A 23,896-nucleotide genomic window follows, 5' to 3' on the forward strand; every position below is an offset into this window, starting at 1 on the left:
ATCCATTCATTCCAGCCATCATTCGGTGATTGCACACTCCAGAGGGGGTGGTGACTTGTGGTTTGCTAAGGACACACCTATGCACTCATCAGAGGAGTTCACACGAGATATGGCCATGCTCATGGCATATGGGATTCCAACATTCCTAGAGAAGAGACCACCATGGACAGACACTTACCACTTGACCTCGACACGTCAGATCACTTGCTTACACAGGAGCATCTACATGGACTTGGGGAGAGGATCTTGGATCTCTTCTTCGACAAGTTCATTGCTTGGATCTACAGACTGGAGTGGGACTTCAGTGCTATGGACTCTCTTGGAGAACTTACCCGCGAGATGCAGGAGATTAGGCATCCTGCGACTACATCTGGAGTCACCCGGAGCTTGGCTTGGATGGTACTGCAGTTGCTCTTCTACACTCTTGATCCTTTGGATTGCTACCTTTAGAGTTGCTTACACTGACCCTCGGTAACCTTACAGCAGACTTATTCCCCGACCTGGGCAGTAGGCCACTCCCAGCTCATTCACATTGAGAGCCACACCGAGATGCAGTTTGGTGGCGTTGTTGGTGCGGATTTCGTTTTGGTTGACATCGGAGGATTGGAGGCAGGAGATACAGGTAAGACGGCACCAACAAATTGGTCTGGCCTTTCCTCTTCTCAGAGGTTCTTCACAACGCAGACTGCTCAGTTTGGCTTCCCTTCTTCTACAGGATGATCATGGTGCAGACAGCTTGGTCTAACCACACCTCTTCTCAGAGGCCCTTCACAACGCAGACTATTGAGTTTGGCTTTCCCCTCATCTTGGATTACTCTACCTACTGATAGGACACCATCCGGTGGTGGTTTACGCTGTCTATCCGTGACTGCTGCAGCTTACGGTAGCTTCTACAGTGCAGACTGCTCAGTCTAGCTTTCCTTGTACGGCGCAAATTGCTACATCTAGCCTTCCTGGAGTTTTATACAGCTTAGCCAGCTCGCCACACTGGATTGCAGGTTCATGCATTGACAAGCTTCCGGTCATTCTCATGATGATTCCTGGGCTTCTTCATTTCCTCCAGACAGTTTGACTACAGACACCACACATTCTATTAAGCAGGACACTTGCAAGTCTATTGGCACTTCTTTTACGACAAGGAGTTGTTTTCACACTCAGTTCGGGACCTTCCACGTAGTATCTTCACCCTGTATCGGCGGAGTACAGCAGTGTTCTACACTGCTCGTGACGGCTCTTTACCTCTCAGCGGTTGGGACACCCAGACTGCTGCTACACTCATGGAGTATCCTTCAATGGACATGGCATCAGAAATCTTCATCATTTGCCTCACATCTTATGCTTCATACGGTTTGTTTAACATCCGGTGTCAAGAGGGGGTGTTAGACTTACACCACTCTGCTGCTTCACATAGGTTTACGGCATACTTGTACGGCTAGTGTGCCTCCGGGCTGGCCACATTTTGCATATGCATATAGTCTGCATTGTCCGGCCGCCCACTTATGGGCCCGGCCACCCAAGTTCTTGGCCGGCTGTCCACCCACTATGGGCGCCCTACTTTATTTTCCTTAGGCTGGGTCATGGGAGCATTTTTGGCATTGCTCAACCTCCCCTATTGGCAACTATATATGTGAGGCCAAGGGGGTACCCAGTCATAGTCTGACACATTGTACTGGTCTCTTGCTCTGGTAGTCATGGGGGGACTGATCGCCCCCTCTTCCCCATACCAACGTTTGTCTCTTTGTCTCTCACTCCTCTCCTCTCACGCTTCAGCACACGCGCGCTCTCACAGATACATCAAACATCCTCAGGTTGACTTCTAGGCCAAAACATGGAATCATCTGCATATGCTTGTGCCACAAAATGATCACGAGATGGCAATTCTAATCTATGTAAATGACCAAATGTCGTCAAGGAGTCCAGATACAACAACAGAGGATGTGTAGCAATAGCATACAACATAGCACTCAAGGGGCATTCTTGGCGAACCGATCGACCAAGATCCCATAAATGAGTCAGCTCACCATCAATTATTCCGGCAGATTGACTCTGCTCATAAAGAAAATAGACCACCCGACACATTCTGGACCCAAAGCCCAAAGCCGTCTTTCTCTGTGCAATGAAGTCCCAATGAACAGTGTCAAATGCTTTCTCTATATCAAATTGCATAATAAGCACCAGTATATTTTGCATACTCAATTCCAATGAAAGCATTGGCAATATTAACCATAATTTGTTTGCGAGGGATGAATCCAACTGAGCCGGATGTATGCCAAAGAACAAATGATCTATAATACGTGTAGCTATCATTTTTTATAGCAGCTTGTAAACGACCGGCATGAGCTTGATAGGAAGCCAATGCGAGAAGGATTCACATAGTGCTTGCTTAGGCAACAATTTCACCAATCCTTCTTTCAACGATTGCAGCAAAGATTGCGCAATCTATGCATGATTTATCATGAAAAGTAGAGGCTGCTTGAGGCAGACTCCCAAAAGTAGAGAAAAAATTCAACCGTAAGACCATCCCATCCACGTGATTTCCAATGACCAAGATGTAATAAATCATCATGCAATTCAGCTTCAGTAAAACTGACCTCGAGGGTAACTACATCATTCATTGTCAATATCGGATCTGTACATATAACAATAGTAGCTGTCTTGCTTGCAAAACCTCACTTGAGGGAGCTTCAAGAGTGGCAAAAACCCGTTGAAAATGATCCACCATGGAATCTGCCAATTGAACTTTATTGGTTGTTTATTACCCAATGTAAGGTGCAGCAGAATGAATGTTGTATTTTCTCAAGATTAGTGATCCTTATTGCTAATCTTGAGAAAATACAACATTCATTCCGCTGCACCTTACATTGGTATCAGAGCTTTGGAAGTGTTCTGCATTACTCAAGGGAAGAACCACAAGAATTTTTTTGCTTGTTGAGGTCGCACGGACCCAAGTTTGCTTAGGCGTGGAGACAGGAATCCCAAGAAAGAAGGGCTTGTCCAGCCTCCCCTTGTGTCTCTTTTCACTCATTGAGAGCGGACCGTGCACTTAGCGGCCGGCCAATCGACGTGAGGTGGGAAAAAGCAACCTTGGTGTGAGCACAAGGCCGCCAAGGGGTGCGCACGCAGAAAAGGGTGGAACTCTGGTGAAGAGAAGATCCTTCTCCAATGCGATTAGCAAGCGAAAGAAAACCTCAAGAACCCAAGATTCTCACGAGTCAAGGACCTCAAGAACCCCAAGACCCTCAAGAACCCAAGTTCCTCGTGAACTTAAGAACCCAAGAACCCACAAGAACCCACAATTGCAGGATGATCATCACTCGAAGCGGAATGGATACTTCGCTTGGAGGTGATGAGCATGAGAGAGGCGAAGAAGAATTTTCCCCACCAGGAGGTTTTTCCGACCCTCCCCCTTTCCCATCTACGACAAAGATTGCACTAACTCCTATGGAGGCTTTGCAACAATTTTTTCTGAAACAGAAGTTAGAACGAGAAGCAAGAAACGCAGAAAAAAAAGCAGAAAGAGAGCGTGAACACGAAGAAAGAATGGCAGCCATAAAGCATGAATACAAAGAAAGGAAAGCCGCCTTGTTGCAACTCTTTTCTCAAGTGCCGGCACCGATGCACGAAATTCGGGAAAAGGAGACTCTCTCCGTTTCTTCTTCTCCAAAGCATGACACACAGGATTTGCATGATTGTGTGAAGCATGATGATGATTTGATTGATAATGATTTGCATGATGATAAGAAGCATGATGAATTGAATGATAATAATTTGCATGATGATTTGAGGCACAATGATAAGCATGATGATTTGGATGCCAATGATTTGCATAATGATTTGCATGATCAAGATGTGATTCCTCACAAACATGATGAATTGCATGAAGATGTGATTGTTCACAAGGATGATGTGTTAGTGGATGCTTTTTCTAGCGAAGCTAACCTCGTTGCAGCATCGATCAATCACCAAGAATCGATCCTAGCTTTCGAGTCGAGGTCCACAGATCCCCCACAAGAAGATTCGATAGATCCGGAAGAAGCGATCTTGGCTCTCGAGCCTTGGTCCAAAGAACCATCACAGGAAGTATCGTGTGTTCGCATGATTGATACACACGCATTGTTCGAGTGTTTAATTCGTGAGCATTTCCTGTATTTTAGTCAGCATCTTTATGTGATCCCTTTTATTAGGCATGACATATTGTATGTTGAGCACGTTTCTCTCATGGATGAGCACGGATGTATGCGGATTGTTCATGAAAAGTTGAAAAGTTTGTTTGTGAGGAAGGCGCATTCCATGTCTCTTCCTTGGCATGACACAGTTGTTGACAGAGCACATGATAGTATGAGCACCAAGCATGGGCATTTCCATTGTGATTTGCCACAGTTGATTGATTTTGATCAAACAGAAAAGATTCGACCGCATTGTTTGCATGTGTTTGATGAACGGGTTGTCACTCCGTCTCTATGTTCATCTACATTGCATACACAGTCTTTAGAGAAGACAAGATTTTTTTCCTTCACTTTACATGGAATGGATACGTATGTTCATGGTTTTGTGTTGGAGATGGTTTCAGGAATTTTCAACCATGGAGATTCTTGAAGATGGAAGAAGCACGACTCTACACGAAGTTGAAGCAAGAAAGGAGATTCAGAAGACTTTGAGTCGCTTTCGGCGCGGCCCAAAGAAGCAAGCGTTGCAGACCTTTATGAAGTTCAAGTACCGCACGACCCACACATCAAAGTGGGCCGACGAAGAGTCCCTTCCAAGGTTCCCGATGCTATTGGCGATCTCCCTCGACGCCATACAGTTCGGTACCAGTACCTCACTTTGAAAAGGAGGGGATGTCACGTGACACATCCCAACCCTATGTGTCCGTGGACAAGCCACACTACAGCAGGGTTCAATCAGTTAAGTCAAGTTAGATTAGCAGTGATCTGGCACTTTTGTGAGTCTATTCGTAGACCGTGCATGCCCAATCACTTAGTATAGATGCATATCCTCCGGTTGCACACAGCATGATCATCGGAATTCCCATCAGAATCCATTAGCATCAGTTAGGGGAATTTTCCAGTGCATTTAGCCTATTTTCCTATTTATTGGGATTTTCACTTATTATTTTTAAGTGACTTTCCAACAAAAGTAGGTAGGGCAATTTTGCTAAGTTAATATATAAGCAAACCCAAGTTAGCACTTTCTGGCAGAAGAGGCAGCAGGAGCTTCCCGCTCAACAGGCAACTTCTTAGCAGTACCCCCCCCCCCCCCCCCCCCCCCCCCCCCCCCCCCCCCCAGTTCCCATCCTTGGCGTTTTCCGCAGCAGGCCATCGCCATCACCCTCAGCATCATAGCGACAGCAGATGCTCATGATCGCCATCAAAATTCCCAGATTTGCTGGCGTTTTTCCCCAGATCAGCATGGGCGTTTTTGCAAGCATCATAGCGTTTTTTATTTGCGGTCCCACATCAGCACCAGCGTTTTGCTAAGCAGCAAGAAGCCTCAGCGTTTTTGATTCTCAGCCATACTGCAGCAGAAAACGCAGGTTTTCAGCAGCAGAACATTAGCAGATTTCCCCCAAGAAGGTTGCAGATTGATCCCCCATTTTCAGCCATAAAAACGCAGCCAAAACAGTCCATTTTCAGCCTTGAAACAGTCCAAGAAATTCAGCATCTAGAAGATCTCAGATTTCAGCCCAAGTCGTCGTCGTCATCGGCATAGTCCAAGTTGCATCAGTCCATTGCCTTCGCATTGTACACCTTTGTGCAATCAAAGTAGACCACTCTCGCCGACGAGAGTGGGGCCTCGGAGGAGGGTTTTACAACCTCTCGGTGTCGTATCTCTTCTCTCTCTATCTCCCAATCTCATACACTTGCATGCACAGTGTCCACTCACTTTGTTCGTGATCATAGCACTCTCTCATTAAAAGAACGGAAGGCTCTACCTTCCATAAGAACAAAAGGAACCTTGAGCACAGATCGGAGCACTCATCTTGAGCAAAGCGCAAACATTCATTCCGCTGCGCCTAACACCCAGTATCATCCTTAACCCTTTTGATAGTGACAGATTGCTGCGAATGGTGCAAATGCTTAAAGAACTGTTTTGACGAACAGTCTTTATCCATGAAAGCATACTATCTTGATCTAACCTTACATTTTTCAAGTTTCCTCCTGTTATTATGCATAAACGAAGCTTTAGCCGCACATAACGTCTCTTGTTCCACATCAGTAAGACTTCTAGTATCTGCAAGACTTTCTAAAGCCTGACAAGTTGCCTTATCTTCACGCACTTTATCTCTCAGCTGATACATGTACCATGAACCATAATCCTTGATGATTGCATGGATCCTCATGACAAAGCGATACCAAGCCACATCCACATCGATATACATATGAGAGACAAGTGAAGGAATCACCAATTCAATCAAGCTTTGGAAGGCTTTATGTGAAAGATATGCATTATTGATATGCAACAACTGCTTGCGGGGAAGCGGAGAGTCTGCCGCCATTACCTCAAAATAAATCAAGAGCCAAAGAGAAAAATGATCAAATAGAGTAAATGAACGATCAATCCTCATATCACATGCAAACATATCATATTGTGGAGTGCCCAACACATACCAACCATCCAATCGTGCTCTATATCCAAAGTGGGCATCATGAGTAAAAGTACAACCCCACTCCGAGGGGAGTAATGGCCCACAGATCCAAAGCACCTGTATTATTGACCATACATCCCAAGAAGAACGCTCAGAGCTCAAGATATGTGAATTACCAACCGCATTATCCATGTTTTGCAGGTGCATTATTAAAATCCCCAGACCAAAAAACATGTGAACGCCAGAGGTATCTGACCAAATCTTACCAAAGATGACTTCTTTGTGCCGAGGCACTATAAGCATAAACACCCGCAAATTCCAGAATATTTCCTTGTACCAGACATTGAACAACCATCCAACGCCCTGCCGGGTCATTATAAGCTAAGGCTGGTTGCAATTCATGTCGCATCATCATTAAAACACCCGAAAAAGAACTAACACCAGCATAAGCAATCCAAAATCCCGCATAGTACGAAGATTGGCCAACGAACTGGTGTTGATTATATTCCTAAAATACCACTATATCTATTTTCTATATATGTACATAATGCCAGATTAGCTTCCACTTGTCGTGGTTGCACAACCCGCACACATTATACGTAAAACATCTAAGAGGAGAATGCATCTGTACAGTATTTACAAAAGAACAATAAAGCACCATTATCAAGCAAAATTGCCCATAGGCACATCTGCCTCCATAATAAAGGTCAATAAAGCAGACTCCATATGCGTTCCTTGCGGGGGATTTTGATGCATAGGCAACGACACACATGTGGGACCGAGCAGAGCATCTTTACACGAGTGAACCACTCTATCCCACGCTTCAACTAGCGACTTATGATTATGAGATGTCGATACAGAAGTTCCACCACTTCTCCCATCCAAAGCAGGTACATGATTTCTTGAGATAGACAAAACGCGAGGCTTAGCAGTCTTCTTTGGAGTATGCCAACCATCAATGGAATCCCATATTTTGGCTTTACCTTTGGTATCAGCCTTTGCAGTAGAATGCATATTAGCCAAGTTCTTAATTTTGTCTTTATCCTGGTGAACCTGCATGTTTCCGTTAGAATTTCCCAACTTTGTCTTCCCAGACGAAGAGGAGGGGGAGGCAACATGAGTTCCAGATGTAGGAACAGCAGAAGGTGGCAATGTCAATAAAGGCTCTTGGCATTCAGACTGCATATGGTCAAATTTTCCACAGCTAAAACATGCACCTGCAAATTTCCCCCATTTAAGTTTAAATGGCCTCTTGCTTGTGATGCATGATCATAACACACAAAATCTATTGGAATTGGTATCGAAGTTCGGCGGGCATATCACTTTGCCCAACCGAGCAGCCAAAAGAGACAAGAAATGCTTCCAAGTTCGTGGAAATACGACTAATTTCACCCAAACTGGACACCTATGTCGTATCAAACTCTGATAATCTTTAGTAAGCGCCCATGGCAATACATGTGTCATTTGCATGTTGGAAAACAAAGGCGACATTTCCAACAGTTACAAACGAGCTTTCATCTCTGCCAATATCACCTTATAAAACCCATGGGCACCATAATATACCCCTCGGACTGCTTCTCTTTTCAAAAAACAAAAAATCAACCCATTGACCTATATCTTGTGCTGAGGGCATCTTGCAAGGGAAAAACAAGATAACCGCATTCAACGCATATTGTGCAACCGAATCCATAAGTTGCTATGCCGGAATAACCACTTCAGTAGCGGGTTGTTGGCCTTCCCAAGCATTCCGAGCATCCGCAAAATCCTCCAGCAAGCACTCTTTAATCATGTTTGCAACATCCATCAAGGAGGGATCAACCTGTTTCCTACGCTTATATACAGCTTCTTCTGCCATAAATCAATCAACACAACCGTTTCTACAATCAAAGTTTAATACTACAAGTACGCACTAGCCGAGCACTCACTCTTGTTTTTCAATCTTTCTCTGTACAAGACCCACAAAAATTGTACATGAACTTGTCACTGCTCCAGAAAACTGTTTACAGAACCTGCACTACGTATACTAACAGAGCACCTTGTGGAAAAAAAATCACTATAAAGAATTCCTTTATTGGGTTAGCCTAAAATCATTGAACCGACAGAATCAAAGCAAAACTCGATCAGTACAGAGTATCGAGGGCTGAATGCGCATGGCCAAGGCTTCTGCGCTGAGGGTTTATTGGTGCAAATATATACACACACACACACATTGATAAACAACTTTTGGCGTATACATAGTAGTGGGTATATCCATGGGCATGTGTATATAAAAAGTTTTTACATGCATTTGGAGCTTCACTAGTGTTATATTGGGTTTCATTATGGTGGACAATGCATGCATTGTAAATAGTCATGCTTATGTGTCAACAATCACGCACATGTACATGCCTGGATAGGACGTCGAAGCCTTTGATGTGGTGCCAAGTGGTTTCTTTTGTTCTATGGTATGTCTTTGTGCTTTCTAGAATGTACATAATGCAAGTGGGAAGTGTGGGTATGCTCATCTTGCCCCGGAAGTTTGAAACATGCGGTAACTGTCTATTTGTAGCCCAGATGCGCGAACCGCCTTAGAAGTGGTCAAAAATAGAATTTCGTATGTGGCCATGAAGTTTGGATATCAAGGATCAAGCCTACAAAAATTGGTGGAATTCGGAGTTCGTTTGGTATTTTTTCCACAAAATGCCTATCGGAGTCGGAAATGGTCCAAAAAAGGTCCAAAAATGGGCCAGAAAGGTGTGAAAAGACTATTTTTGCCACATCAACAGTGGCCGTGGGTGTCTAAGTGGAGGAGTGTGTAGGAAACAAAAGATCAGCACTTTCACCTCTTTGTGTGGAAGAGGAAACAGGGTTTGTGCAGGTGGTCCTGTGCAGTCCTGACTCGTTCGCGTCTTGTTTTTGAGTGTGGAGTGAATGAGGATTTCTTCTCTTCAATTTTGCACTTGAGAGAGTCTATGGAAGTTCTGAGGTTTCCATGGATGTGTGTGCGCGAGGAATTGAGGGAAGAAAGTGCGGCTTTGTGCAAGACTATCTGACCCTGCAGAGGTGCCAATAGGGTTGAGGCTACACCAAAGAGTCCAACAAAGTGGAGTTTGGTGAAGCTTTTGTAATGTTTTGAGAAAGGCCTTTTGTGGCTGGAGTTTTTCAGTTTTTTTAATGGTTTTTCTTGTGTCTTTTGGTTGCCATCGAGTGTGATTTCAAGCCTTGATCAACTTGACTCACCTCATAGTGTCTGCGGGTAGGCAAGGGCTTGTGGGTCGAGACATTAGGAACTTGAATTGAGTTGGGGGGAGACTTTTCATTGGGCTCTTGAGTGGATGTGTGTTAGGTGAGGAAGGTAAGGGAATTCCCGGTGTTGTGTTAAGGTGCGAGGGTGAGTGAGTGTGTGCACGGTGTCTTTTGCTCCATCGCCATCCTCTATATACGCCCTTGATTTATACATGGCCCCTTTTCTGCGAGCTCCTCTATGGTCGTCTCCCTTTCTAACCTCACTTCAATAATACTTCTATCCTCAGAGATACTTCAGTGCAAGCAAGAATGGAAACTCATCGAACAGATATAAAATCTGTAAAACGGAAACAGCAAGAGACCCAGCTTAAGTATCAAATAGAAAGCTCACCAACACATCCTCAATGCTCGACATATATCCAAAAGACACTCTGACTGCTCCAGTGGGCTTACCATCAATAATGTCATGCTCATCCCAGCAGATATGGCCAGCCTAGGAAAAAAATACACAGAATAAACAAACATATGGAGCAAGACCTTTCCTTCAAACCATTATGGGTTCATACCGTTAGGTTGGCTCGAATCTCTGCCTCTGACAACCCCAATAATTTTGAGCATGCACCAGGATTACAGAAGCAGCCTGTCTGAAGGGTTCAAACAACATCAGCTTCTAACTTTAAAGAGAAAACAAACAACCAAGTGCCATCAACTTACACGGAGATGGATACCATTCAAAGCTGCAAGCTTCTCAACCTCTCGATAACCAATCCAAGAGTCATCAGAGCGTTTAAGATTAAAAGTTACAATTGGACCTTGATTGCAGTTATTGCCCCAATACTGTTGCATAGGAATCGGTCAAACAAAACAATAAAAAGGAATCCAAAGAAAAACGTTTTGAGGTCGCTCCTACTCGAATAGCACCTACCACAGAAGTGTGATTGCCATAAAGAACGCAAACTCTGTTTCCATTCTCATGCTTTAGCCCGGACAACTGCGAGGCTGTAAACTTCGCAAGGCTTCCAACATGCCTGATAAACCATTTGGGAAAAAGCAGAAATAAAAATAGGTCCACAAAAACACTAGTAGAAAAAGTTTTTTTTTTTTAATAATATAAAAGTGTGAGCAACTATTTGCTTGACCACATGAAAAGGACATGCTGGTAGATCAAAATCTTGATACATTTGTGAGGGTACATTAGCTTCCAAAATCATTCTCATTATACGATGCAAACTCACATTCCTATATTGGGCATTCCAAGCCTATTGACAGTCAAAAAGCCTTTATGTAGAGCTGCAATTCCAAGAAAGGGCACAGTTCCATCTTCTAGCCATTGCTCTATGCTCTCTCTCCTCTGAACAAAATCTGCATCTGCTACACAAGCAGCAACGGTACCTGCAAAAAAGAACATAATTTTCTTTTAAAAATCAAATAATGTTGGGAACAGAAGGAAGAACCCCTCTCAATACAGCCCAAAAAAAGAGGATAAAGCAAAGAAAATTATAGTTAGAGCAGACCTAATGACAAACACATGCAGTAGAGATAATAAACAGATTGAATCAAGACACCCAAAAAGCAAAAATATAAACTGAGCCGAGCAACTCTGAAAATTCAAATGAAAAATGAACAGAAAACAAGCATAGTAAAAGAGAAAGCTCTATCGCTGAGCCTATCCTGGACAAAAGTGGTAGGTACTCCCTCCTCAAACCAGGAAAGCAGACGGAGATGGGCAAGTTTGCCTCCTCTACTAGAACATCTGAAGCTGGGTCAAAACCTCGTCTCCACTGTCGAAAGTGGGCTCTAACTGCTCGGATGGTCAAGGGACTCATGGATATGACCTTGGACGCCATCTCGGAGGTCTCACACTCGATCTGATAGTAGCCTCGTCCGAGGAACTGAACGTCCAAGATCTTGCCCACCTCTGCGAGAAGGCGGGCCTGGAGAAGATCACAAAGCTCTCCTCTGCTAGGTCTGGTGCCGAGAATCTTGCAGATGACGGAAGTCGCCTGTAGACGTTCTACCTCTGCGACTAGGCTCGCTTGCTCTCTCGGTGAGAGAGCAAGTTGAATGGTGGGCTCAGCGGGGTCGGACGAGGGGGCTTCATTGGAGTCCCTTTGCGGTGGAGCATGAGCCTCCATCTATGTCTGCTGCTGTGGAGAAGAAGCGAAGGAGCGTCAATGAAAGGGGAGACTCTTGCTGGACCAAGCACGTCGATGGTGCTAGCGAAGCCCGTCAAGCAAGAAGGGAGAGGGAGAGGGCTAAAGGCAAAGTGCAGGGGCAGGGCGGACAGCGGGGAGGGCGACGGGCGGGGATGGACAGCGGGCAGCTGGCTGCGGGCTGGCTGGGAAGAGGGCAGCATGAGGGGCAGCGGCGTGAGGGGCAGTGGCAGGGGCTGATGCGGGCTGGGTAGCGAGAGTGGTAGTGGGCGAGGCTGAGCGCGCTGGAGGCGCGCAGGGTGTGCTGCGCGAGGAGGAGAGGGCGAGGGTGCAGCGCGAGGGCGGGGGGGAAGGTAGCGATGGAGAAAGGGGGGAGAGGGGGGGGTGTGGGCAGCAGCAGCGAGCACGCTCTTCTGCATGTCAGCCCTCAAGACATAATGTTTTGCAACTTCTCACTATATAAGATGCCTTGTTTTATGGCAAGCACACGACTGATGCTCTGATACCACTGTCACAACACGGGCACCACGTGCCAATAGAAAAGAACAGACTAAATAGACTTTTAGCACTTCAATAACAACTGAACTGAGAGAGAGAGAGAGAGAGAGAGAGAGAGAGAGAGAGAGACGACACGCGACACGGAGTGGCGGAATTCCACCTCAAAGAGTATTGGCCCCAAACCTTGGCGCCCCTTTCGGTATTTCTTTATATTGCATCAACACAGTACAAGCCGGTACTCCAGATTCTGCACCTTCTTCACGAAGCATGCCAGAGAATGAGCCCTAACCTCATATTTAAAGGCCCTAGGCCCCAAAAGCACTTTACAATGAAAAGCCTTCAAACTCAAAAGCATCTGGTCCAAAAGCAATGCCCCAAAGCTGCCAACGTAAAACACGGAAGTCCGTACAACTGCCACGCCAACAGTCAGCGTAAAACGCAAAAATCCGTACAATTTGCCACGTCATCATGTCAGTGCAAATTGCGGAGATCCGTACAATTCTACCACGTCATCAACTGGTTGCGCAAGCCTGCTTCATTTTAATTCCTTTATGACTCTTGGGGCCCCATCGGACGAGGTCCCCATAAGTTGGTAGGACTTCTTCTTCTGTTACTTGTTCTTCTTAGGGTTTAAGCCCCTCGGCCGGCATCTGTAAGTTGGCCCCATTCTTCAGGGCTTTGACACGTCAGTAGTTTGTGACAGTCTGGGTAAAAAATAAAATGAAGTAAAAACCTAAAATCTTAACTGCTAGATGTGAACTAAGCAACTAGCTGGAACTTTGTAGGATATGAGTAGGGCGGTGAAAGTAGTGACTGGGGGCTAATACAACACAATGTGGGTGTGCGTGTGGGAATATAATATAATGGGTGAAAGCTGATACAAAGGCTGATACAAGATGAGCAGGGGGAGAGAGAGAGGAGAATGACACCTGATGGGGTCCCAACCAAACCCCTCTCAAGGGCTGGAATGTACACACATGCAATACCTCAATGCAAACTCTACTGACTCGAATGGGGAATGTCGCCATGGTAATTCTTCAAAATGAAGCCCCTGATTTGATGCACCTTTGGATTCGTCTATGGCCACCAAGGGGTAAATCTGGGGCTGATTTGCGCTTCCGCTGTGAGAGGAATGAGGAGCTGAAAGATGGCTGCAAAAGTGCAGATCTGGCTGCGTTTTTGATGCGTAAAACAGGGCTGAAAATGCAGATGATGACGGAGCAAATGATGGACAGCAATGGGAGCACTCGATGCGGCGAGAAAATGGCCGAGACACGACTCAATGGGCTGCCAATGTCCGGGCTGCAGCAATTAGCGAATCCTCCACAATTCTGGCGAGGAAAGGGGCTGAAAACTGAAAGTGCTGAACTGATTTGCTGATTTGGGCACTTGCTTGCGGTGAAGGACCAAAACACCAAGGCTGATCTGCAAATACAACACGCTAGGGCTGAATTCTGGCACTAGCTGAATATGACCCAGGCAAAATACTACTTATGAAATTTTGAGGACTCAAGTAGAGCAAACTTGGAAGACAAAGTTCAAAAATAAATCATTTGAAATGATTTATTAATAAACTTGTCCAGATGAAGTTTCGACGTGAAACAGTTGCACATCTGCCCCTGCCCGAGAATCCAACTGACAGGCGGAATAGCTCGTTGGATTCTTCTAACCTGAACCTAAATGCACGTCGTGCCAAATGCCCACCGAAGTGTAACAATCTATCAAAACGCTTGTACAAACCATTTATGCAAGAGGGTTTCAAAACTGAAAAACCTAATCTAATGGACTATACCGGACATGCCGATCCTACGTAAAATTGCCAGTACTAATTCTCCTAGGATTCTAAACACTCCCATCTAGGGGTAGGTATAGAATTGGCTCTCGAAGTCGATGAAGTATGTTCACATGGCACACGGAACCACGTGCACGTGACTGCTTAAGGTGACGTACAGGTACTCCATGCATGCCATAAGATGGCCTTGAATGAATGGCCTTCTAAATGGCTCTCGAAGTCGATGAAGTATGTCCACGTGGCACATAGAACCATGTGCATGTGATTGCTTAAGGTGAGGTACGGGTACTCCATGCATGCCATAAGATGGTCCTGAATGAATGGCCTTCTAAATGATGTCCTCCATGGCTACGTTTGAGAGAGGCTCCCCGGGTGATGTGGAAATTTCCAAAAGACACGGATGGTGATGATACATCTACTCGCAACCAATGGATTGCCTCAATGGATTGCCTCTTGGATCAATGATTCCCTTGTTGGTTATCAGCCAGCCTTTGCTACCCCAACTCGGACGGTGTGAACCAAATTGCAAACCGGATGGATACCCGTACAACAAATGGTTAGATATGCAAACGCTGATGCCCACGAAGGTTACTGGATAGCCTATGCTGCCCCTACGCGGGAAGATTGGCAAGAGCAACGCCAAATGGGAGATGAAGATGGACATGTCCTTTGAAATGTCCACGAACCATGGCAAGTCCTCTGTACGATGTTTCATGAAACCGCCATATAACTCCTCAAAGATAGAGGCTCCTCTTGGAGCTTCGACTAGATTGTTGTAAGATGGAAGCTCTAGATGAATCCTCGTCTTTGCAACGGATGTGGCTGCAAATGGAGGCTCACAATGCCTAGATTGTAACCTTTTGGCTCCAGATTGATGGCCACTGATTGCTAAGAAATGCATATAGTGTGGACCCTATGTACTGCCAAAGATGTGTATAGATCGATGATGATGCGATGCCTCTTCCAGAATGATGGAATTCTCCGAGTAGACAAGAGAGATGGTTGTGCAAACAATGCCAAGACTCCAAAGCTAATAGGCTAATCTGGATGGTCCCTTCCTTCGTCGTCATAGGCCACTAGAAAATCCTAAAACTCCCAATTAACATCTTCATGTTTCCAACGCAAGTCTTTAATGATGCGATCTATCATGTCGAAGAATTTATGACCACAAATATTCATGCTTGGATTTCTTTATGTTGAGATGGTCGAGCGCACACACCAAGTCAACTACCCTCTTGCACGCGCAGCACAAGTGTAATCCCCGGTATACATGTCACGTGACACATCCAACCTTATCTGTCCGTGGACAAGCTACAGCATGACCAAGGTTCAGTTCAATGAAGTCAGTCTAGAATAGGAAGTGATCTGCACTTTTGTGGGTATGTTCGCAGGCCGTGTATGTCCAGACACTTGGATTAGATGCATATCCTCCGATTGCACACAGCATGATCATCAGCATTACCATCAGAATCCATTAGAATCCATCAGGGGAATTTTTCGGTGCATTAAACCTATTTTCCCTATTTTTGACATTTTTTACTTATTTATTAAGTGACTTTTGTTGGAAACTAGGTAGGGCAATTTTGCTAAGATAATATATAAGCAAACCAGAGTTAGCACTTTCTCGCAGAAGAGGTAGCAGGTGTCACAAAACGGGAGAAATCTGAAAAATAATATACTTTGCAAAAGGGAGAGAAGGGAGAAGATCGACACAATATTGGGGACCAGAAGATGGGCTGGTCCCCCCCCCCCCCCCCCCGTTAAGAGTATTCTTTATTCAGGGAGAATTCTTATACAAGCACGAGAACCCGAGGAAACCCCCCCGTTCTGTAATCTTAGACCCGAAGGTCGTGCTTTCCCGTAAAGGACTTGGGCACAAGGTCGTTCCTTCCCGTAAGGGCTTAGGCGCGAAGCCGTTCTTTCCCGCAAGGGACTTAGGCGTAAAGCCGTACTTTCCCATAAGGGACTTAGGCGTAAAGCCGTACTTTCCCGTAAGACGGGAGATTCCTGCAAAACAAACCACACAAAGCAACAATTCTCAATGCGTATCAGCACCTTATACCTGTCGCTCCTTGCTCCGAGAATCGACCTCCGTACTCAATCGTCACGCGAACACTTGCAGTTTCTGTCGCCAGTCTCTGCTCCAGAATCCCAGCGCTTGCACTTTCTGCTGCTTCCCGCTCTGTCCCCTAACTGGAACGCTGGCTACCCTTTTCTAGGGTCTGGCACCCGGCGGGAATAGAGTCCAAAAAGCAGAACTGGGCGCTCCCTAGAGAGAGGAGAGAGAGATCGCAAAATCAGCCCCCCCCCCCTGCGTAGCTTTTAAGTGCTGCCGTTTTTTTGAGGGACTTGCTTTATTTTATTAATAAAGGCCTGGTCACTTAAAAGTGACCGGCCACTTTAATAAAATAAAGTGTGAACCTGTTCAAACTTTAAAAACTCACTTAGTTAATGAAAACAATGCTACACAAACACATTCCAGGCGTCCCCGGGTGCAGGACACGACACAGATGCAATGCAGACACAAACTCCTCGCGGGAAAACATCTATCCTCCCGCGACTGTTCTTGCTTTTCGTAAAAAGCTTCATTGAACCCATCTTTATTCTTGTGCTTGCGTTCTTACTCATATTTTCTTACTCAGTTCGGATTTCCTCCTTAGCCTACGGGATGCCCCCTTACTGATGCACCCGTCACCCATCATGTGACGCGTCAGGGGCACTCGTAGCCCGGCCCTTTCCACCGAACTTACGGAAACTCCTTCGCGATGTTTACCGTCACCCATCAAATGACACATCCGAGTTGTCCGTTCTTGATGGCAGTTCCTGTAGCTACAATCTTTTAACAGTTCTTAGTGCACACAATAAAATATCCTAAAAAGAGATTAATCATTAAAAATAAGAACATAGTCCAATTAGCAACAGCAGGAGCATTGCTCAACAGGCCAATCCTCAAGCAAGAACAAGGACCCCTTCAACCTAGCGTTTTCCCCTCAGCTAGGCCAGCGTTTTTCATCACTTGCAAGACTCAGCAGGGCAGCATTTTTGGACCTGTTGCTCAGCGATTTTCAGCCAGCCTACTTGGCGTTTTCCAGCAATGCAGGCCAGCAGTTTTGCTAGCAGATCCAACGTTTGAAAACAGCCATAGATAAGCGTTTTACAGGGCAGCAGAACAGCGATTTGGCAGCAGCAAATTCAACCTATCACCAGCGTTTTTGTAGCAGCATGAAGCAACGTTTTTATCAGTCATCAAGTTAGCAGATCAGCCCCTGACTTGCTGCAATAGTTACCGATTCGAAGCATTCAGTTTTCAGCCATAGTCTCGTCCTCGTCGTCCACACCGTCGACCTCGACATAGGAAGCATTTAGACTCATTGCATCAGCCATTGTACCAGATTGTGCAATCATAAGTAGACCGCTCTCGCCATAGAGAGTGGGGCCCTTGGAGGAGGGTTTGACAACTCCCGGTGTCGTATTCTCTTCTCTCTTTATCTCTCAGTCTCAGCAGCTTCACGCACAGTGTCCATTCACTTGTTTGTGTTCCTTGCACTCTCTCATTAAAGAATGGAAGGATCTTCCTTCTGTAAGTAAAAGGAACCTTGAGCATAGTTCGGAGCACTCATCTTGAGCAAAGTTCAACATTCACTTCCGCTGCACCTTACATTGGTATCATAGCTTTGGCAGTGTTCTGTATCACTCAAGGAAAGAACCACAAGAATCACAAGACTTATTTTGCTTGTTGCGGTTGCACGTATCCCAAGTCTTCTTGGGCGTGTCGATTCCTAATCGTGTTTTTGAAGAGTGGTAGGAAACCCAAGAAAGAAGGGCTTGTCCACCTTCCCATTGTGCCTCTTTTCACCCATTGAGAGCGGACCGTGCACTTAGCAGCCGGCCAATCGATGTGAGGTGGGAAAAAGCAACCTTGGTGTGAGCGCAAGGCCGCCAAGGGGTGCGCCCGAGGAAAAGTGAAGAACTCAGGTGAAGAGAAGATCCTTCTCTAACACAGATTGCAAGCAAAAGAAGAACCTCAAGTCCCTCAAGAACCGCAAGAACCTCAAGACCCTCAAGAACCCCAAGAACCAAGACCCCCAAGAACCCAAGTTCCTCGTGAACTTAAGAACCCAAGACCACAAGAACCGACAAGACCCCACGACTTCAGTGGATGGTCATCACTCGAAGCGGCATGGATACTTCGCTTGGAGGCAATGAGCATGAGAGAGACGAAGAAGAATTTCCTCACCATGGAGGTTTTCCTGACCCTCCCCCTTCGCCATCTACGCCACGGATTGTATCAAATCCTATGGAGGCTTTGGTCAAGTCAATGATGGACATGATGGCACAACAAGAAGCGACTCGCATTGCCTTGGAACGCGAGCGCGATGCACGAAAAGAAAGAAAAACACAAAAAAAGGAGGCAGCCGAAGAAAGACGAGCGGCTTTGGAGGCCGACCGTGAGGTTCAGAGAGACCTACGCACGCAAGAATTGATCAAAGATCTCCTCTCGAGGTCTCTGGCTTCGCTCCCGGTATGGACTCTCTCATCACGAAAGGGTGCCTTGATGTGTTGTTTACAGTTCGACAAGCTGCTTTCTGTAGGAAATTTTTAGTCTCTCCTCTCTCAGGATGTGATATGATTTTGGGCATTCCATGGTTTCGTGAGCATAACCCTCTCACTGATTGGGCGGAAAATACGTTCACTTTCAATGCCAAAAGTGACTCTCCCCTTGTCATTCGTGGAGAGCAAGTTGTTCATTCTCCATCTCTCATTTCTAATGTGCAGGCGAAGAATGAAAGCATTCAGGAGAAGGAGACTCTCTTAGTCTCTTCTTCTCCAAAGCATGATACACAGGATTTGCATGATGATAAGCATGATGAATTGAATGATAATGATACGCATGATGGTTTGAATGACAATGACACGCATGATGATTTGCACGATGATCAAGATGTGATTTCTCACACGCATGATGATTTGCACGAAGATGATGTGATTGTTCACAAGGATGATGTGTTAGTTGATACTTTTTCTAGCGAAGCTAACCTAGTTGCAGATTCGATCGATCACGAAGAATCGATCTTGGCTTTCGAGTCGAGGTTAACAGCACACACACACACACACACACACACCCCCAAAGGAAGATTCAATCAAACACGACGAACCGATCTTGGCTCTCGGGCCTAGGTCCAAGGAACCCCCACAGAAAGTACTATGTTCGAATGATTTGTCAGCACACAGTGATCAAGTGTTTCATTCGTGATCGTTTCCTGTATTTTATTCAACGTCTTTATGTGATCCCTTTTCCTAGGCATGGCATATCGTACGTTGTGCACGTTTCACTCGTGAATGAGCACAGATGTATGCGGATTTCTCATGAAAAGCTGAAAATTATGCATTCAAGGAAGCCACATTCCATGTCTCTTCCTTGGCACGACACAGTTGTAGAAAGAGCACAAGAAAATATGAGCACCAAGCATGGGCATTTAGATTAGATCAGCAACACAAGATTCAATCTCATTGTTTGCGTGTGTGTGGTGAACAGTTTGGCACTCCATATATTTGTTCATCTACATTGCATGCATCATAGTGGGCCGGCGAAGAGTCCTTTCCAGGATTCCGGATGCTATTGGCGACCGCCCTCGACGCCGTATAGTTCGGTACCAGTACCTCACTTTGAAAAGGAGGGGATGTCACGTGACACATCCAACCCTATGTGTCCGTGGATAAGCTACAGCATCACCAGGGTTTAGTTCAATCAAGTCAGTCTAGAATAGGAAGTGATCTGGCACTTTTGTCAGTCTGTTCGTAGGCCGTTCATGTCCAAACACTTAGATTAGATCCATATCCTCCGGTTGCACACAGCATGATCATCAGCATTACCATCAAAGTCCATCATGGGAATTTTCTAGTGCATTAAACCTATTTTCCCTATTTTTGACATTTTTCACTTATTTATTAAGTGACTTTTACTGGGAACTAGATAGGGCAATTTTGCTAAGATAATTTATAAGCAAACCAGAGTTAGCACTTTTTGGTAGAAGAGGCAGCAGGAGCATTGCTCAACAGGCCAATTCTCAAGCAAGAACAAGGACCCCTTCAACCTGGCGTTTTCCCCTCAGCTAGGCCAGCGTTTTTCATCACTTGCAAGACTCAGCAGGGCAGCGTTTTTGGACCTGTTGCTCAGCAATTTTCAGCCAGCTTACTTGGCGTTTTCCAGCAGTGCAGGCCAGTGTTTTTACTAGCAGATCCAGCGTTTGAAAACAGCCATAGATCAGCGTTTTACAGGGCAGCAAAACAGCGATTTGGCAGCAGCAAATTCAACCTATCACCAACGTTTTTGTAGCAGCATGAAGCAACATTTTTTTCAGCCATCAAGTTAGCAAATCGGCCCCTGACTTGGCGCAACAGTTACCGATTCGAAGCATTCAGTTTTCAGCCATAGTCTCGTCCTCGTCGTCCACACCGTCGACCTCGACATAGGAAGCATTTAGACTCATTGCATTAGACATTGTACCAGATTGTGCAATCATAAGTAGACCGCTCTCGCCATATAGAGTGGGGCCCTTGGAGAAGGGTTTGACAACTTCCAAGTGTCATTTTCTCTTCTCGCTCTATCTCTCAGTCTCAGCACCTTCACGCACAGTGTCCATTCACTTGTTTGTGTCCATTACACTCTCTCATTAAAGAATGGAAGGCTCTCCCTTCCGTAAGTAAAAGGAACCTTGAGCACAGTTCGGAGCACTCATCTTGAGCAAAGTTCAACATTCACTTCTGCTGCACCTTACAATACATTGTTTCCATTTCCTACGCTCAAGCTGCACCGTCCTACGCGCAATGGCAAGTCTTGCACTTCCCTGTGAGAGAAGCGTCCTTGGACGGAATGCTACAACACACAATCAGACACTAGAAAGAAAACAAAAAAATCAAAGATTAGTGCATTAGCGCAAACTCACAAAGCTCTGATACAAATGTCAAGTGCAACGAAATTAAAATGGTGACAAGATCTAGACTTTACGCTTCCACAAATCTATACTTCTTTCCTCGCTTGAATGTGTGCTACTTAGCACGAACGATGGTTTTTTTAATTTCCTTGTAGAGAGAGAATGAGAGAGGTAGAGAGATGTGTAGAGAGAGAGAGAGAGACCCGATGGGGTCCCAACCAACCCTCTCAGAGGTCCCCCCACACTGTTGCCGACGTGGTATTTGCTTTTGATTGCGTAAATGGAATGTACACACATGCAATACCCCAATGCAAACTCTACTGACTCGAATGGGGAATGTCACCGCGGTAACACTTCAAAATGAAGCACCTCCAGGGCTGATTTGATGCACCTTTGGATCTGCCTCAATGAGGGATTACTGATGGCCACCAAGGGATAGATCTAGGGCTGATTTACGCTCTCGATGTGAGAGGAATGAACCTAGCTGCAAAAACGCAGCCAATTTGACACGCAAAACAGGGTTGAATATGAGCCAATGCAATCGCCTGAAGCATCACAATGCACTTCAAATGGTCTCCAAAGTTCAGATACAATTAGGATGGGTCCATGGGTGAGAACTTCAAAGAAGATACTTAAGCTTTTGAAAAGCTTCCTTCTGCTTAGCCCTCCATACAAAAGATATCTTTTTCTTTGTGAGATCATGGAGAGGTGAAGCTACATGAGCAAAATGTCGAATAAAGCGTCTATAGTAGGAACAGAGGCCAAGGAAACTTCAGACATCATGAACCGAAGCAGGCTATGGCCAATCTAAAATATCTTGAACCTTTGTTGGGTCCATGCGTACTTGACTATGGGAGACAATATGTCCACGATAATGAATCTCAATCAAGAAAAATTCACTCTTCTTAGCATTAGCTTGAAGTTCATGTTGTTGCAATTCTTTGAACACAGTCTGTAACTGTCGTTTGTGTTCCTCCTCTGTGTGAGAGAAGCCCAAAATGTCATCAAAGAAGATTCCTGTGAACTGTCGGTGAGGATGAAAAATTTGATCCATCATTCGATTGCAAGTTGCTGGAGCGTTAGTAAGGCCAAAAGGCATTACTAAAAACTCCAAAAGTTGTACGGAATGCAGTCTTACGTTATATTATGGAGCAATACGAACCAAGTGTTAGCAGCTCTTAAGATCTATGCGGCTAAAAATTCGTGTCCCTTGGAGCTTGTCTAAGATATCATCGATTCATGGAATCGAAAATCTATTCTTAATCCTAATCTTATTTAGAGAACAATAATCGATGCACATTCAAAATGTGTCATCTTTCTTCTAAACGAGCAAGACTGGTGAACAGTAAGGAGAAGTACTAGGGTGAACAAGACCCTTCTCGAGAAGTTCATTTACTTGTTTAAGGATTTCGTCTTGTTGTAAGAGACTAACTCGGTAAGGTGGTTGATTTGGGGGTAAACTGCCCAAAATCAGATCGATTCGATGATCTTCCAGTCTTTTAGGAGGTAATTCATCTAGGAGAGTGTCAATAACACAATCCTTATATTGATTAAGAAAAGTTAGACAATCCTTATCTAAATTTGACAAGAAATTTTTAGCACTCATCTCTCTGTCTTTGACAAAAAGCAAGTAAGCAGAAAGACACTTCTTTACTTCTCTTTTAACAGTTATGTAACTAGAAATTGCATCTACATCATACTGCCGCCCTTTGAAAGTAAAGGACAATTCCTTATTTACATAATCTCGGAGAGGATGAATTCTATAATGCCAAAACATCCCAAAATAACATCACATCCTTGTAAGGAGTAGCTAGGAAAGACTCTTGATCAAAGTACTTCCCAATCTTCGGATTCAAATGCTCTTACATTGAAGTGGAATTCATAGTCAACCTTTCAAAGGCCAATCCTAAACTGATCGGAGCTCCCAATCTCTCGGGAGTAAGTCCAAGAGATTCTAAGGTATCTAATGAAATAAAATTGTCGGTGGGACCAGAATCAAACAAGATCAACCCTCTCTGCCCATTTAAGTTGCCCCACCCTTTGAGGAGCTTTCTTTTTCCTTTCTCCTTCCTGGTGTTGGCTTGTACAGAAAAGCTCTTTCTCATAAATTTGTGCAACCCGTTCAGGAAGTGAAAACACCCTACTCTCGTAAGCTATAACATGGCCCTCCTGCATCAAGACTGCTCCCAAACTACGACCACAAGCATCACAGTAAACCTCAAAGGGCTTTTGCAAGTTTGGCAAAGCCAACATTGGTCCCGTTGTCAACTTTTTCTTGAGAGTATGAAAAGCTACAATCTCTGACGGTCCCCAAGTAAAAGGAACCCCTTTCTGAGTCAACACGTGCAATGGATAAGCTATCTCTACAAATTTTTGAATGAACTGCCGATAATATGAGCACAAACCCAAAAAGCTTCAAACTTCATGAACATTCTTCAATCAAGCCAATCACAAATGGTCTCAACTTTGGCCAGGTCCATCTTTAAACCTTCCAATCAGATGATGTGTCCCAAAAAGTGTATCTCTGGCAAGAAAAACTCGCCCTTTTTGTGTTTACGACCAATCTATGTTGCCGTAATGCCTAGAAAACATGTAACAGATGGTCTTTGTGCTCTACCTCACTCTTGGAAAAGAGGATGATGTTGTCGAAAAAGGTGCCCACAAATGATTGGTACTCTCTGAAAATCCTATCCATCATGCGGCTGAA

The 23,896-nt window shown here is 45.0% G+C and overlaps 1 protein-coding gene across 2 annotated transcripts in view; it reads right to left on the reverse strand.

Moving 5' to 3' along the window:
• Positions 1-23,896, reverse strand: part of ABA3 (molybdenum cofactor sulfurase (LOS5) (ABA3)) — an 89,586-nt gene that overhangs the window by 33,460 nt on the left and 32,230 nt on the right. For both annotated transcript variants that reach the window (XM_086509234.1, XM_086509233.1), the window contains exons 10-14: positions 11,047-11,203; positions 10,737-10,839; positions 10,526-10,648; positions 10,378-10,455; positions 10,203-10,304 (exon numbers count right to left, since the gene is read on the reverse strand). In XM_086509234.1, the coding sequence (XP_086365360.1) occupies positions 10,203-10,304; positions 10,378-10,455; positions 10,526-10,648; positions 10,737-10,839; positions 11,047-11,203 (563 nt within the window). The remainder of the gene's footprint in view (positions 1-10,202; positions 10,305-10,377; positions 10,456-10,525; positions 10,649-10,736; positions 10,840-11,046; positions 11,204-23,896) is intronic.

Source organism: Adiantum capillus-veneris, chromosome 3, assembly GCF_014529385.1.
Source record: "Adiantum capillus-veneris isolate H3 chromosome 3, ASM1452938v2, whole genome shotgun sequence".
Taxonomy (NCBI): Eukaryota; Viridiplantae; Streptophyta; class Polypodiopsida; order Polypodiales; family Pteridaceae; genus Adiantum; species Adiantum capillus-veneris.